This window comes from Morone saxatilis, unplaced genomic scaffold (genome assembly GCF_004916995.1).
Source record: "Morone saxatilis isolate NCDOM2014 unplaced genomic scaffold, NCSU_SB_2.0 Contig9, whole genome shotgun sequence".
Classification (NCBI taxonomy): Eukaryota; Metazoa; Chordata; class Actinopteri; family Moronidae; genus Morone; species Morone saxatilis.
Window position 1 is genome coordinate 15,598,678 of NW_023340268.1, and position 15,078 is coordinate 15,613,755.

The 15,078-nt window shown below is 40.3% G+C and overlaps 1 protein-coding gene across 1 annotated transcript in view; it reads left to right on the forward strand.

The window, feature by feature from the left end:
* adgrb2 (adhesion G protein-coupled receptor B2) overlaps window positions 1-15,078 on the forward strand; it is a 150,324-nt gene that overhangs the window by 32,038 nt on the left and 103,208 nt on the right. The window contains exons 2-3 of the mRNA XM_035681617.1: window positions 5,270-5,350; window positions 6,937-7,125. Of these exons, the coding sequence (XP_035537510.1) occupies window positions 5,270-5,350; window positions 6,937-7,125 (270 nt within the window). The remainder of the gene's footprint in view (window positions 1-5,269; window positions 5,351-6,936; window positions 7,126-15,078) is intronic.

A 15,078-nucleotide genomic window follows, 5' to 3' on the forward strand; every position in this document is an offset into this window, starting at 1 on the left:
TGTGTGTGTGTGTGTGATTGTGCGTGTTTAGGAGAGTGTGCATTCAATCATATACACTGCACTGAAAGAGCTGACAGTAGTTAGTGGCAAACATTTCCGTGCCACTGTTTTTGTGCGTGCCATTTACTTAACACAGCTGTTTCACCATATTACCATATGTGCTCCCCTGCAACACACACACACACACACATACACACATACATACATACAGTCTTCCCAGCAGGCTTAAATCCCGGCTCAGCCTGACAAAGGAGCCTGTGGCTCTAACTGGCTCTGCCCCAATCCCCTTCCCCAGCCTCCTGCTTTGTACGGGCTCAAAACCGCTTTACTGCATGACGTTTATTTATCAGCCATATTTACTTTCTATTGTGTAGGTGTGTTTGTCTCAGCGCGTGTGTGTGTGCCACATCAAGGTATATTTGAGCTTTGGTGTCATCGCTAATGTGTGTTTTCGGATGCTTGTGTGTGTTTACTGCTCATTGCGCTGAGTTGAGGAAGCTGACAAAAGCCTCTGCCTGCTGAGTGATGGCGCTCAGCAGGCTATGAATGGGACTTTGTCCTTCTACATGCTACTTTATCAACTTTTTTTGTTGGAAAAGAAAGAGAGAAAATAGCCTCGAGCGAAGGGTGGATGAGACTGGTTGAGAACTGTGGCTTTATTTTTAGCAGTTGGGTTCCAACTAGGCAAACAAAGTGTTATTAACAAGCGGTTATCTTCAAATGACGAGCAATCCTTAAACCTTCGTGGAACCGGTGTGATGTTTTTGCGGAGCACAAAAAATAACCAGTCGAAGAGTGGGACCAGCATTGACTTGTCATTTGGTGAACTTGTGTCAGTAGGCTGCACTTGTTTAATGTCATTCAGCCACATGGAATAGGATAAAAAAACAAAGGTGTGTGAAAATGTCACAGATTGTCACTGTATGATGATGCTGAAAATGTATTAGCAAACAGTTGGTTGTTGGTTGAACTAATTTTTATAATTTTATTATAATTTCAAAAATCATGTTATTTTTAATAAATTCTAATTCAATACCAAGCAAATGTGCATGGTATGACGATCTTAAATAGGTATCATAGGTATCATAGGTATTGGTATACCATCTGCACTTAACATTCGGTTTCATCCTTTCCTCTCTACCTGAACAAACATCTCTAAAAAGCTAGCAGTATCTCATATTACCCAGTCCATTACAATGTTTGTGTTGAAATTGCCTTGATAAGTTTTTATAGCTGTCGGTGTGAAATTCCTCACCAATTATTGTACACCCATACGTAAAGTAAATTGCCCTTGACCAATCACAAGATTTCTGACCTTAACTTGTTCTCCGGGAGTGGAAGAAACAGCTGAAATGGGGTGACAAGAACAGGGATGAGTTTCTGCTTTCCAGCTTTTTATTTATGTTCTTTCAACATCAGTTCTATAAAGGCAGGTTCAGGGTAGTCGCTTTGACTCAAATGCCCTCACATTCCGATAATAGATTTATGATAACCCATCACTTTATATTCTAATGGACTATATTACAACTGTGACACAGGTGATCTCTTCATTTGTCAAGGGAAGATTCTCAAACACGTTTTCCCTTCACTGACACTGCATCAGCGGTTCTACAAGTAAAATATCACATATACACCTCTGCTCCCGACCAATCATAGGATTATCGACCCTGCTCGCGATTGGAAGGGATACTGCCAGCTCTAGATAGAAAATAGATTCCCCTGGAGATGAAGAAAAGAGCTGAAATGGGTGGAAAAAAGTAGGGATGAGAGAGGACGAGACGATTTGATGAAGTGTGTGATGATGTATCCATTAAATTGCAGTCTAGAACATTAAACAATATAGTGGGGTTTGTAAAGGTCAGTACTCTCCAAGGGGTTTATCCATATTGATCTTTCCTTTCGATTGTGCCGGACTCCGCACCGGTGTCCATCTAAATCCTCTTCTGTGCCATAGACCTAACAGAGAGAGAGAGACAAACAAAGGGCAGAGAAAGAGATACACATAAAGAGATAGAGAGAAAGGTAGAACTCACTGGTCATTTTATGTGAGACATTACTCCTCTGTCCTGCTTCGCTGACCTCTGGCTTCTCAGAAGCACAGAAGCGTAGAATATACACCCGCGCAGAGGGCTTTATTTGTGCCGAATTCTGTTAGAAAATGGTTTGGAAACTCCCAGATTGGGACTGGCACTCCCACTGTCGCTCTCTTAATAAATCAATACATTGTCTGAAATGTTGCAAGTGAAATTTAGAAACTTGTTGCAGTGGTATCTTGTCGTTTCATTTTATTATTTCTGTTCCTTATGTACCCTCTTCAGTAGGCAGTTGGATCTCAAACCTGCCAAACTTCACTTGGATCAGTGGATTAGCGGCACTTTTTGCTTGGATCATGGGCAAGCTTTGTGCCACCTAGCAGACATGAACAGCAGGAGGAATTTGAAAAGGATAAGGAGAACTTGGAATTGACCTTTCGCTAAGCCCCACCTTTAGTCACTCATGAAAAGAGGAACGTACCATCTCAAAATGTGTTGGGACTTTTGAAGCAATGGGATTTCACGCAGAAATAATCAAAAGCAGGCTTCTAAACTTCAACCCAACATGACTTCTGTTAGCTGATGATGACGGTGATTCTGGTGACTGTCACAAGCAGATTTTATCATCTGTAGCTACAGCGTTTGTTAATGACAATGCATTTTTGCAATTTTGTTTGCAAAATAAGTCTGTATAGGGTTCCTAAAAATGCACACGATGGTTAGATGCATCAAAATCAGTTGGGGATCTATGTGAAAGACAAGAAAATAAAGCGGCAGAATTGTTCTTGTATTGCAGGGTACCTTGTGAACTCTATAGACATTAAAATGGTAGATCTGTTCATTCTAAGGTAAGTATGTTACTCTGAAAAAGAGAAATCCTAATGCTATCTAATGCTTTGCTAAATTACTAAAATGTAAGTTCCCCCAAACTATATACAGAGCAGGAAAGAGCCGCTTTTGTTAGTCTTTACTCCTATATCATTTTGGTTCCCAGGCAGTGTATCTTCCAGTTTTGGTAGGTAGGTTTCTTTTCATAACCTGTAAGAACACAAACTTATGTAGCTAGCTTTATATACCTAATTAACCACAATCTAACCCATTGGAATTAATGCTATAGGTTGCGGTCTGTATGCCATTGTTGGTAGCTTATAGTGGTGCAGAAAAGAAGACACCTTTTAATGCACTCATTACAGTTTTCTCCAGGCCAAACTCTTGAGATACCAAGTTTTGTTCTTACTACAGGCCCATGCTCAAAGCTTCAGCATGTGGAGGAATTTCAAAGCTTGACAGGCCCTCTGCGCCTAGTTACTGTTGCTAGAGCTATGATTGGACAACTGCTGTTTGGGGAAGGGGTTGAGCATACAGTGAATTTGGAGGATTATTAAGGAGCTGGAGAGGAAGAGTAGCAGGGTAGGGGAAAGTTCACTTTTCGCATAAGTTAAACGCAAGTTTTGTTTGTAACATAGTCAGCTGTGTTTTTAGCTGTCGAATAATGATTGTTTAGGAGGGTCAGCAGTGTTACAAAATCTGGGAGCACTATATCCTGGAACAAGGTTTAATGTTTTTCATGTAAAATATTACTGTAAGCTAAGCAAGTGGGTGTTTGTACTCTTTGCTGACCTGAGTGTGGTTAATGGAAACTTATAACTTGTATCCATGGGCAGTTGGCATGTACCTCTCTATTCGGTCTGATTGCACATGAGATGCAACAATGTTTTTTTTTCACGATGAGGCACAATTGAAATCTGTTTATTTTCTCCTGAAATACTTCCAGAGTGCTGTTACACCATTTAGTAATTTCAGTTTGTTTTTGAAACAAAGTGAAACTAACAGCCCACACACATGCACACAGTAGTTATTTCTTTTACCCAGGGCTGTAGTCAGCTGCATATATGATCTAACCAACACAAAAACAAAATTATTACATTGTTCCTGTGGTAAATTATTATACGTTAGCCTTAAAGCACAAGTGTTCCTGCTGAGAACACTGCACAAAAAGAAGGAGATAGGAAGAGGAGTTAGAATGAAAGAGCGAGAGCAAAATGATTTAAAAAAAAAAAAAAAAACATCTCTTTTTCTCCTGACAAAGAGTTGTTTCTGTAAACGGCCAAATTAGAGGGCTGGTGGCAACGGGCATTTGAGCAATCATGACAGAAAATCAGCACACTTCCCAGGCATTCATCCTTTTATATATGTGTGTGTGTGTATTGTAAGGTAGGGGAGAATGTGCTGCACATCCTGAGGGCAATTGATGGGAGCTAATGTGAGAAAATTTCAGTGTCAATCAATGTTGTAATCACTCTGTAATCTAGTAAACGCACACACACAATCACGTCCCATGTGGATAATGTACCTTAGATACGCTGTATGTCTCAGCTTCTTTGCGCAAATGCAACCGCTGCAAAAAAATCCCATGGGCAAGAAGTATCCAAGTGAAAAAAATCAGCTAAATCAAAGATTGTTTCTCCTGCAGAGGGAGTTGATTAAGTCTTGTGTTGCTGAAACTAAGCCTACAAATCCATTTGCACAGATCAGAACAGTCTGCGCTCATGCCTCCGTATGTTTGTACCAATTGAGATAAAACCGACTTAGATATATTGCATGATTTCACTTTCTCCATACTTTCTCTCTAGGCAATCCTTCTGTTTTCACAAATGCTCTTGATATATTTAGATGGAGGCTTTTTTAACTTACTTAGTTTACTCTGCTGAATTGCGAATACTGTCACATTGCATTTCAATATGTATATTTTTATTGACGTTTCATGCTTTCCCTCTAAGCCAATGAGCCGGCAGAATTTACTTCCTCCTGATTTTCTGAGATTATATTGCCGATTTGACATTCTGTTATCTGTTTCTGCACGATGCATGCTGAAATGTATCAGCATGTTCTTTAAATATTCTGCTACACGGAGCAAGCCAAGTAAATGTAGGCGTTTGTATTTTTATTTTGCCAGAGTCGTGTTTTGGATGTACTACAAAACTTGCCTTTTTTGACTTCTTTGAATGTACAAAATAGCAGTGGGTGCTGATGAGCACTAATTTACTATAGCTATAAAACCAGCTATATGTATGCTATATGTAGTAAACAAACTGGGCTTACATTGCCAGTATTTGCATAATCTTCACACTCACACTCACACTCCAGCATCTCGCTGGATCTCATATGTCGGGCTATACAATGCAATCTATATGAGAATTAAAAACAATTAAGAAGATTCTATTTGTCTTTTCCAGATCCATATGACGATGACCTGAAGGTGAAGACCCAAAGACCACGATCAGCTGACCAGCCAGGTGTGTTTCAGGCACAAACAGGTGAGTTGTGTGTGAGTGTGTGTGTGCTCGATCGAGAGAGAGAGAGAAAGCATGTATGTGACTGCAGTGGAACAAAAGTAGCCAACTTGACCTTTATGTGTAACTGAAAGAGTTCCATATAAATAATTATTGTACATTTACCTTTTGAAGTGTTGCAAGTCCCCGAGGCAGCTGCCGTAGTTGACCATTCACATGTGTGAAAATGTGAAAAAGTAGCCTCATGAGAGTGTGCGACGTTAAAATCTTACATAATTAATAGGGTTGGAAAGGAAAGATTGAATTATTCATGACATGATGCATTAAACATATTAAGAATGTCTATATGAGAAATCTGCCTTTTACATACATGACATTACATGTTGGCTGCTTTCCCTGCACCCGAATAGGTCATATACTAATTTGAGCTAGCGCACACATGCATCCCCACACACACGTTTCCATATTCACAGCTACCAACGCATGGAGGAGGGAGTCCCTATACCGCAAGGGAAACCCCTGGCTCTGTCTTGTCCTTCTCCTCTTTTCTCCCCCTCCTTGCTTCTCCCCATTCTTCCATTCCTCCAGGCATGTGTGATGAGCTTAAGCCCTGACTCACGGCATGTTAATGAAGATGTAATGCGATTAACGGACATGCAATTAATTTGATTTCCTTCTTTGCCATGTGATGACGCCTCCATCAAAGGACACGGAGCTCATAAACAATTTAGGGAGAGAGAAGCGGTATGACTTAACTTCTAGTTTTCGCTCACAAGGGCGTAACTCAAAGGGAACAATGGGACTCACTCCACAGCTGCCCAGAGAACTCAAAATCACCCTCAGATGGATTCTAACAACCAATCTATGGCTACTTACAGACTGAGAACACACACACACACATATGATTGCCTACTTACTGTATGTACCACTTTATTAACATCTACAGCCACCCTTTTTGGCTTAAAGCTGTGCGATCACATGTGTTAACATATTTCAATTCATATTTATATTGCCTAAAAACACATTTCCTTAGCAGGGTCCTCATCCTTATGAATATTCAGTCAAGGTTAATTCGCATTAAGGAGCTTGAACCAATTGACGTATGACATATACAAAAATATACAAATCGCATATTACCCATACATGTATACTGTGCAGGAATATCATAGATAACAATAAGCAATAAGCAAAGCTCATTTTGTTCATTGTTATACATATCCCCTTATAGTTCCTGCAACTCTGACTTCTTTGTTGTGACTCTTTAGTGTAGGCCTGCTAGGATACAGATATATTGCTTATGAGTCAATAGGCACATCAACCATGTGGTTTTTGTATGTATTTAGTGGACAGAAACTAAAAAAAACACTTTTCCCTGCAGCACTTAATAAGACCAAGCTAGCTACTTGATGTGTGTCACCTGTCACATCCCCCATTGTTTTTGAGGATGTAGTTGGTTTTACTTGCTTTAAACTGGGGAACCAGAAAGCTGTATTCATGTTACAACTAATCATGCCCCTCCTCTTCACCATTTGTCTTTTATCCGACTTAAAATAAACTGGAGTCATTGAGAGTTAACTTTCCTCTGTCCATCTCTGTCTCTGGCTTTCCAGGTGACCCTGCAGCAGAGGAGTGGTCGCAGTGGAGTGTGTGCTCTCTCACATGTGGGCAAGGCTGGCAAGTGAGGACGCGATCATGTGTTTCCTCTCCCTATGGGACACTGTGCAGCGGCGCCCTGCGAGAAACACGCATGTGCAACAACACTGCTTCCTGTCCAGGTGAACCTGGTATAACAGGCTCAGGTACGTTTACAGCAATAATGACGAGGGGTTCAATCTTTATCTATGTGCAGTTTTTTTTGATGCACAGGAGACGTGCAAGGGGAGGCAGGACATGCTATGACTTTTCATTTTTGATAGACTGCTGACCTCTCCAGGGTGCCTGCCTCCACACAGTGCATGCTGGGATAAGCTCCTGGCCTTTGTGACCCAAAGTAGGGATTAAAAGGTCAAGAAAATAAATGAACAAGCTTTAGCAGTGTTGCAAAATTATGACCAAATGCACTTTCCACGGCAATACATACATATACACAATAATGCCTACAGTATGTAGCTTTGTTATTCTAAAGGTAAATCTAGTCAAAATGCAGCTTTAAACCATAGGCTCTCTACTTAACACTTCAGTCATCCTTGCAGCATTTTTTTTTGTCTTTCAATGTGTTAAGAAAGCTGGAGAAAATAATGACAGTGTGAAACTCACTGTCACTTTTGAAGAAGGTAGGCGGTATGCACACTCACACACAATCACCCACATCACATTGGATCTCCTCAGCCAAAACATAATCTAACCATGGTGTAGCAGGAAGAAAAAAAAACCCCTATGAATGAGAATGTCATTTTGTCACTTCAATTCACACTACTGACCAGCTGAGAGTGAGAGAGAGAGGGAAAGACACGGAGAGACAGATATGACACCTGAGCTCGATGTCAGCAAGTCTATTAGACTTTCCACAGCTCAGAGGTCTACACTTCCTGGCTTCTCTATCTTTAGCTCTCCTCTGCTCTTTCTCTTTGCTTCCAGCACTGTTCTCATTTCCCTTGTCTTGTTTATATCTATAGGAATGTCTACCTATACAGATACTGTAGTATAGAAAAACCTAATCTAATAAAGCATAATTAGCAGACAAACTTCTGAAGATATTTTAATTTACAATAAAAACTAAGATTACCGCATATCCACAGATAGAAACTGTTGAAGGTAAATTGAATCTGTGTTCACATATAAAACAGTTAGTGATAAACATAGAAAACCTTCAAAATGATAACTACAGCTACAGCTGCTTTTACTTCGGCTTCAGGGGAATTACCGTTTCATTTTAGATCCATTTGCACCTTCAAAGTATATTTAACCAATTAAATACAGTTTTTCATAAAGGCAGGAGCAAAATGAGGAGTCCATTTTTTCTTAGCAACACACAACACAATCAAGCCAGACCAAGTCAGTGAGGCAACTTGTGTACCAGCTCACCCTGAATAATGTGAGTTCTGCTCTAGTTTGATTGCTGGTGTGGGTCTTTACTAGATGAAATTGTGAAGCAATGCCTGTCCTGCTCTGGTTTGATTGCCCTGATTGCAGTTGGAGTGAAATCCTGGATGGCATTGGCTCCCTCCTGTCTGGCCTGTCCCTCTCCTAATCCGCTACTGATGCTCAGTAGAGGATGACAAAAAATTCAGTGCCGCTCTGTAAAACTGCAGTGGATGTGTCGTCCAGTGGTGTAACCAACTGCTGCCTTGTCCCCATTGTCCATAACTATCTGCTGCCTCCTTGACCCTCCTGCAATATTTTGCTAGTTTGTCTTTAGGGAATATCCCTATGCAGCAACAACATGGTATTTGTGGAAAATCTTGCCTCACATATTTTAGTGTGAACCTGGTGCAATCCTTTCAAAGTTTGGGTCAGGGAAGACTGCTTTCTAAAGCAGATGAACAACCCCTTCACAGGGCCAACATGGGCCACACCAAAGCTACCTGCAGTTCACATGTTTAGTTTTATAACCAGACATCCAGACACAAAGGACACAATTTTTCCACTGTAACAAAAGGAAATCCTGCTGCCTACTCAGTAGAATCAAATCTATGCCAGACATGATATTAGACTATCTACTTCACCAGCTGTCTGCACCAGAATATGACAAAGGGAGTGATCACTGATGTCCTGGCCCCCTGATGATACAGCAATGGGGGACTGACCGTGGGCCTGTGTAAGAAACATATTAAAAAAAGGCTGCATTGTCTGCATCACTGCCCGAGAGGAAGAAAACATTGGCCTTCTATTCTGGTTGGCAGACAGTGGCGTGGTCTCTAGGCTTACCTCTCTGAACCCAATGATACCTAAGCAAGTGCATCACAGGAATACGGCACCAATGTCCTCCACACACAGCCATTCTAATAATGACAATGATGCGTTTGTGGGCAGACTGTGAAATGAAAAATCAGGGCCCATAACTTCTCTGGGGACAGATAACTCAAAGCAAAAGTGGGGCCACTACTGTTTAAATGTCAGTGTCACATCATGGGGTGCAGTCATTGGGCTTTAGAGCCCCATTATTGGACATGGCCTTTCTACTAGCAGCTTAAAAGTAAGTGGGAGAAGAACTTTATATAGGAAGCAGCAACCATCGGGGTCATTGTATCCGCGTGCACAAGATGTGTTTGAAATGTTAATGTGTAGTTTTTATTGTTTGTTTTGTGTGCTGGCATAAGGGGGAGCTGTTGTTTTAGCTCTGTACTTTGTTGTTTGAGTGTCATTAGTTACTTAAGTGCAATTCAGTGTGCACCGCAAGTGTGTTACACAATTGGGATGTTCTGTTTGCATTTCCGTACGTCTGGGTGAGAGTTTTGTGAATTTCTGTGAGTTTTCTATGAAGTAAATGTCATTGTGCACATTTTTAGCGCACATACACTTTCACATGTGATGTAGGAGTCAGACGGTGTTTACTGATGCGTCTCAAACCCCCTAAAAAAAAAAAAAGAGGGAAGCGAGAGGAACATTTTCCTTCCCTGTCGGTGCATATGCTAATCTTGTTTTTATGCAAATGTGCCAACGCGATTTGTATGTCTAAGTGCCTCATTTTCCATTCAGTGTCGATATTAATATCCTCAGCCGTTCCTTTGATGGAATATTGGTTGCTGTGTTATGTTCCGTTTATTATTTTATATTTATCATTTTTTCCCTCACTCCTCTGATGTTTTCTGACGTGGTTCTGGAGGGATGTAGGGGTACTCCAGGGACTGCCTGAATGGGATCACACCAAATTCAAGTAGACTGGGAATGTGGGGGCGGTAGCAAAGAGACATAAAAGTGTTTAATAAACTTGATGTGATTGACTTTTTTTAAATAATCTTTTTTTCTTAATTTGGGTTAGAATCCACATGCTTGTTTGATTTGTTAATCTCTTTGCTGTTGGATCAAGCCCTGCCTACCCATGGGTCCAATGGGGGAAGTCATAAACAAACATGTGGTACAGTACTTAGAGGCAGACACACAAGCACATACTAATCAGGACTGCAGTAATTTGGACTTTCACTCACTAATATCAAAATTTTTCCTGATTTAACTTCCTGATTTATTTATTTAAATCTGCAAATGAAATGTTTTATCCAACATCTTATGTTCTGTTTCACATGCCAACCCAGTCTCACCTGCCAATTCACTAGAGGATACAGTGTTAGTGTCACGTTTTGCCTCGCCTAGACGTGAAAAGTACACACATGTATGAAGGTGCAGTACCAGCAGGGGCCAACGTGTTATAAAGAGCGACAAAGTCTGCATACAGAGAAGATTGGGGTGGGTAAATGGGTCATACACAGAACTTTCACACAGGCACACTCAGGTTAATTTCCAGTTATTTTATTTTAACCTGCATAAATAAATTAAGTTAACTTAACTTATATAACATAATTAATTTTAAATCCATGATCATAATCAAGATCTTTTCCTAAATCCAACAAAGTAGTCATGGTGCCTCAACCTAACCAAATCACCTGAAAAGTTTCTCAAAAGGCTTTATTTTGAAAGTCAAACCAAACATTGCATACATATTAGTGCTAACTTGACTGCATAATTAGAAACTTTGTACTTTTGATGCGTAGGCGAGGCAAAATGTGACAATGACACGGTGGACCAACGGTGGGCCGACCAAGTTGCTCATGCATTTACTCACAACCACAAATACGCACAGGCATAAGTAAACACACACTTTCACACTTTCTCCCTGAGGTGGGGAGAGTGCAGCCTGCATACTTAATTGGGTAGATGGGTTTGCCAGAATTTTCTATTCTGCTTTTACCATTTATTTGTTTGTGCACAAGTTAGGCCTTAGAAGTATGGGTGTGTTATGAGTGTGAGTGTGGGTGGATATGTCTCTGGGCACATCTCCGTGCATGCTTGTATATGTGTCTTCACAAGTTAGGGAACATCAAAGAAAAGTAGCTTGGACAGAAAGCCAATGAAGAGAAAACGGACATTTTTTTCTCTAGGTTTATTCATGGGTAAAACTCCTAAATTAAGGTGATACAGATAATCAATTTTAAGTAATGGTCTGGCTCTTGACAAAGCAAACTAGGCAGTAATTGGTCCGGCAAATTAACTTTTTTTTTCTTTTTCTTTTTTTTAATATATATTATGCACTGAAGTATAAGGCTTTCATGCCCCAAAGCGTGCAAAATGAAGTAGTACCCTTACTGCTCTTCTATTTAGCTACTGCTCATTTGCCATAGATTCAGTGACATTTATAACATGGAGTGGAACAATGGTGCATTATGAATACAGTATGTCTGGGTCAGTGCGTAGTCAAACACAGCAACACCACACTTCCAGTAACCATTCAAGCAAGAAGACTGCATGCGAGAATGTGGTCCATGAGTCTGGGCAACCTCATGCAGATGGTTCAACACACAAAAAACAAATAAACACACAGCACCCACACATCTTCACACACAGTTATAAATACTGCAGCCGGGCTGTGCAATGACCCAAGATACAATTGCTGGTAATGATGCTAATCCTTAGGATCAATATGATGCATGTCTCCTATTATAGACTAGGCGTTTCAAAAGATGGAGATAAATGAATAGTTGATGTCTTCATACAGCGTGCATCATTAAATGTAAATATATTTAATAGTTGCTTAAATTTAAAAGGCATATATAGAAGCCATGCATCCTCATTACACAGAACCTTATTCTCTGTGGTTTTGTGAATGCGTGCTCTGCCAGTGTTAGTGAGTCTGTGCGCTTCCTATTTTGCGCATTTTTAAGCTACATATTTTTCATCTGCCTCTTACAAAGCTGAATTTCAGGAGTTCATGAACTTGATTTTGTGGTCGGGTGTTACACAGATCTGTCACTTTGTGGTTTGATCAGCACTGATCAGTTTGTTATTACATTTTTTTTTCCCCTGTGTGCTTGTAAACATGCTCTTTTCCACCTCCCTCTGTGACTGCAACCCTGATGGCAATAAACTCTCTTTTAATGTGCTCAGCTGAACTCAGAGACGTGCTGTATTATGTTAATGCAGTTGGTGGTGTCAAGATAGACAGCATATTTGATATAATTGCCCTGTGCTGCTTGGTTTATGACTGGAAAAATCACTTGTATTTACCTTGTCACCAATAGGTGGTGTAATACAATCTTAATCCCAGTGTCTGAGGAGATCCTTGTCACGTTTTATACTCTCATTAGCTTATCTGCTTCAGTATTTTTCCTACCATTGTCCCCATCTCCAATTGATATTTTCTCCTTTTAACAGGACTTAGTCCCAAAGCTGCTTCAAGCTTGATGTTATAGGCAAATTGATTGGCTTTGCGCAGTCTGACTTCTGATACACTCGTACTGGGTTTGAGAGATGGAAATTCGATTCGGATGAATAAGTAATGTCTTACAAGCAATCCTGTAGTGTTGTAAAAAAAAGATGCTAAACAGAACTCTGGCTGAATTGTATTTGTTTAGCTTTCCCCCTGCTTGTTATTGCATCAAGTTCTGGAGTCTCCTGAGAAGGTTTGAAATTTGGAATGAGCTATACCCCCAAGAAATCTGCTTACACTTTGAGGATGCCAGTTATATTTTATTATTATCGTGATTTATTTAATTTAATATTTTTTTGGGGAAAAAAACCTTGTTTCATGCTTGATACCAAAATATGTTGGCTGACATACTTACAGACATACACTACATCAGTCATCCGCTGCATTAAAGTACCCTTCAAATCCATAACAACTGCAACAAGCTTGTGTGTCAAGTTCTTGTTAAGGGTTAGAAACTACTTTATAGTTCCACATGTGGTTGCACCAGTAAAAGCTAAAAGACTTAAGTAATGTGTAAAAACACAGGCAGTATTTGTATGGCTTTCATTTTTGTGGGAAAACAGTTGGGTTGTGTTGAGTTAGTAGCATTCAAGCAGTTTAGTGCAACATATCTGAGTATGCTAACCTGGCCGATGCTATTCGGTCATTTTGTCTATGTTATTGGTATAACTTTTGTAACTTGAGTGGTATTGCGTTTTTATTCTGTTTTACAAACACAAGGAATTTGACTATATCCTCCCCAATATGCCGACCATATTGGGAACGTTACAGCTCTGTCAGCTGGTTAGGTTAAAGCTACGCAGCGGTCACACCTGCCATTTTTAACAACTGACCTCTACACGAGCACTTGGTTGTGTGGTGGATCCCTGTTTAAGTTTAGTTTGTGCCTATATCTCTTCTTACTAAACACTTATGTTATAACTGGACTCCTTTAAGAACAACTGGTGCAAGCGAATCCAGTTCAGCGAGGCCCACAAACAAGCTTACTTGAAAAAGCATTTCATTAATAGGACCCGTACAGTAACAAGAAGCGGCACAAATGCTTACAGTATCAGTGGAAAGAGTCCTAAAGCCTTTTTTCTTTCTCTGCTTCTCTTGCAACATATAGCCACTTTGTACAGCAGCTCAAAGACACATTGGGGTAGGGTATGTCCCTATTTACCAGCTCTCCATATCTCTGTACTTTTTAATGCCACCGTCTTTCCCTCTGTCTCAGCCTTCTACTCATGCTCCTCTGAGCCTTCCTTCACAGAGTATTCTTAATTATTTATCGCCATGATTTATTTAGCTTTGCTCAACACAGGACCAGCAATCTCCATCCTGCTGTCTCCAACTTTCTCTCCCTCCCTCTCTGCCCCCCCATATATTGCTTTCTTGCTTTCTTCCAACACATCTTTAAATCTGCTCCTCTCTCTTTCTTCCTCCTCTTTCAATATAGTTTAACCTCCTCTCTTTCTTGACATCTGTTTTGCATTCCAAAGTCTTTTCAAACTTTGTGTGTTCTTTCAAATTTGCTTATAATCTCCTCTTTTTGTCACGTTGTCATTTTATACTCTTTCTCTCTCTCTTCTTGACACTCATTAACTGGTCCTGTCATTCATCTTTTCTGTCTTTGGAGTCTCCCGTTTCTTGGGCATTCTTTTTCCTGTGTCTACTATCATTATTCCCTCTAATCACAGGTCAGACATCTCCAAATGATTTCAGCAATTATTTTTGTGCATGTGTGTGCATATTCGTGTGTCTCTTACATGACACACAACCTGCCACTGTCACATAGCTGAAATACAGATCAAGTAGGCACATTCTTGCAGGAACCAGCGTTCTGTAGAGCTGCATCACAAGAGCAGTCTTGAAGTCGCGTTCATTATCTGCAAAGTTTTCGTGCAGCTCCACTGCTCATTTATTCTGTTTTGATTTATTTCAACTTCATCTGTTGCTAAAATGGGATGAGATGTGCAATAAAAAGGGGGGGAGGGGGAAGCATTTCTAATGTTTTAATTGGTGTTTGAAGTGTTTGAAGTCATTAGAGTCTTTGGATCATTTGGTTCACTGTATATAACAACTGAAAGCTCAAATCATTTCAGAAGCAAACTTACCACATTCATTTCCTTGTCATGACTCGAGCTGCATAACTGCATGATTTCAAATGCCAGAGTGTTCATTCCTAACCTCCATTTTCTTTCATGAAGTAACATGTTAGTACAGCTTCATTCTCAGTCTTTCTTTCCTTTTGTAACTGGAATGTTCTTGTGGAGGTCAGAAGGTCACCTCCTTCATGTTTTTTTTTTATGGAATGTGCTCCAACTCATTTAATATCTCTCATGTTTCTCTCATTCTCTAACCCTCTTGCCTGCGATGAGATGCTCCCCCCCCTCCCCTCCCTTCCTCCCCT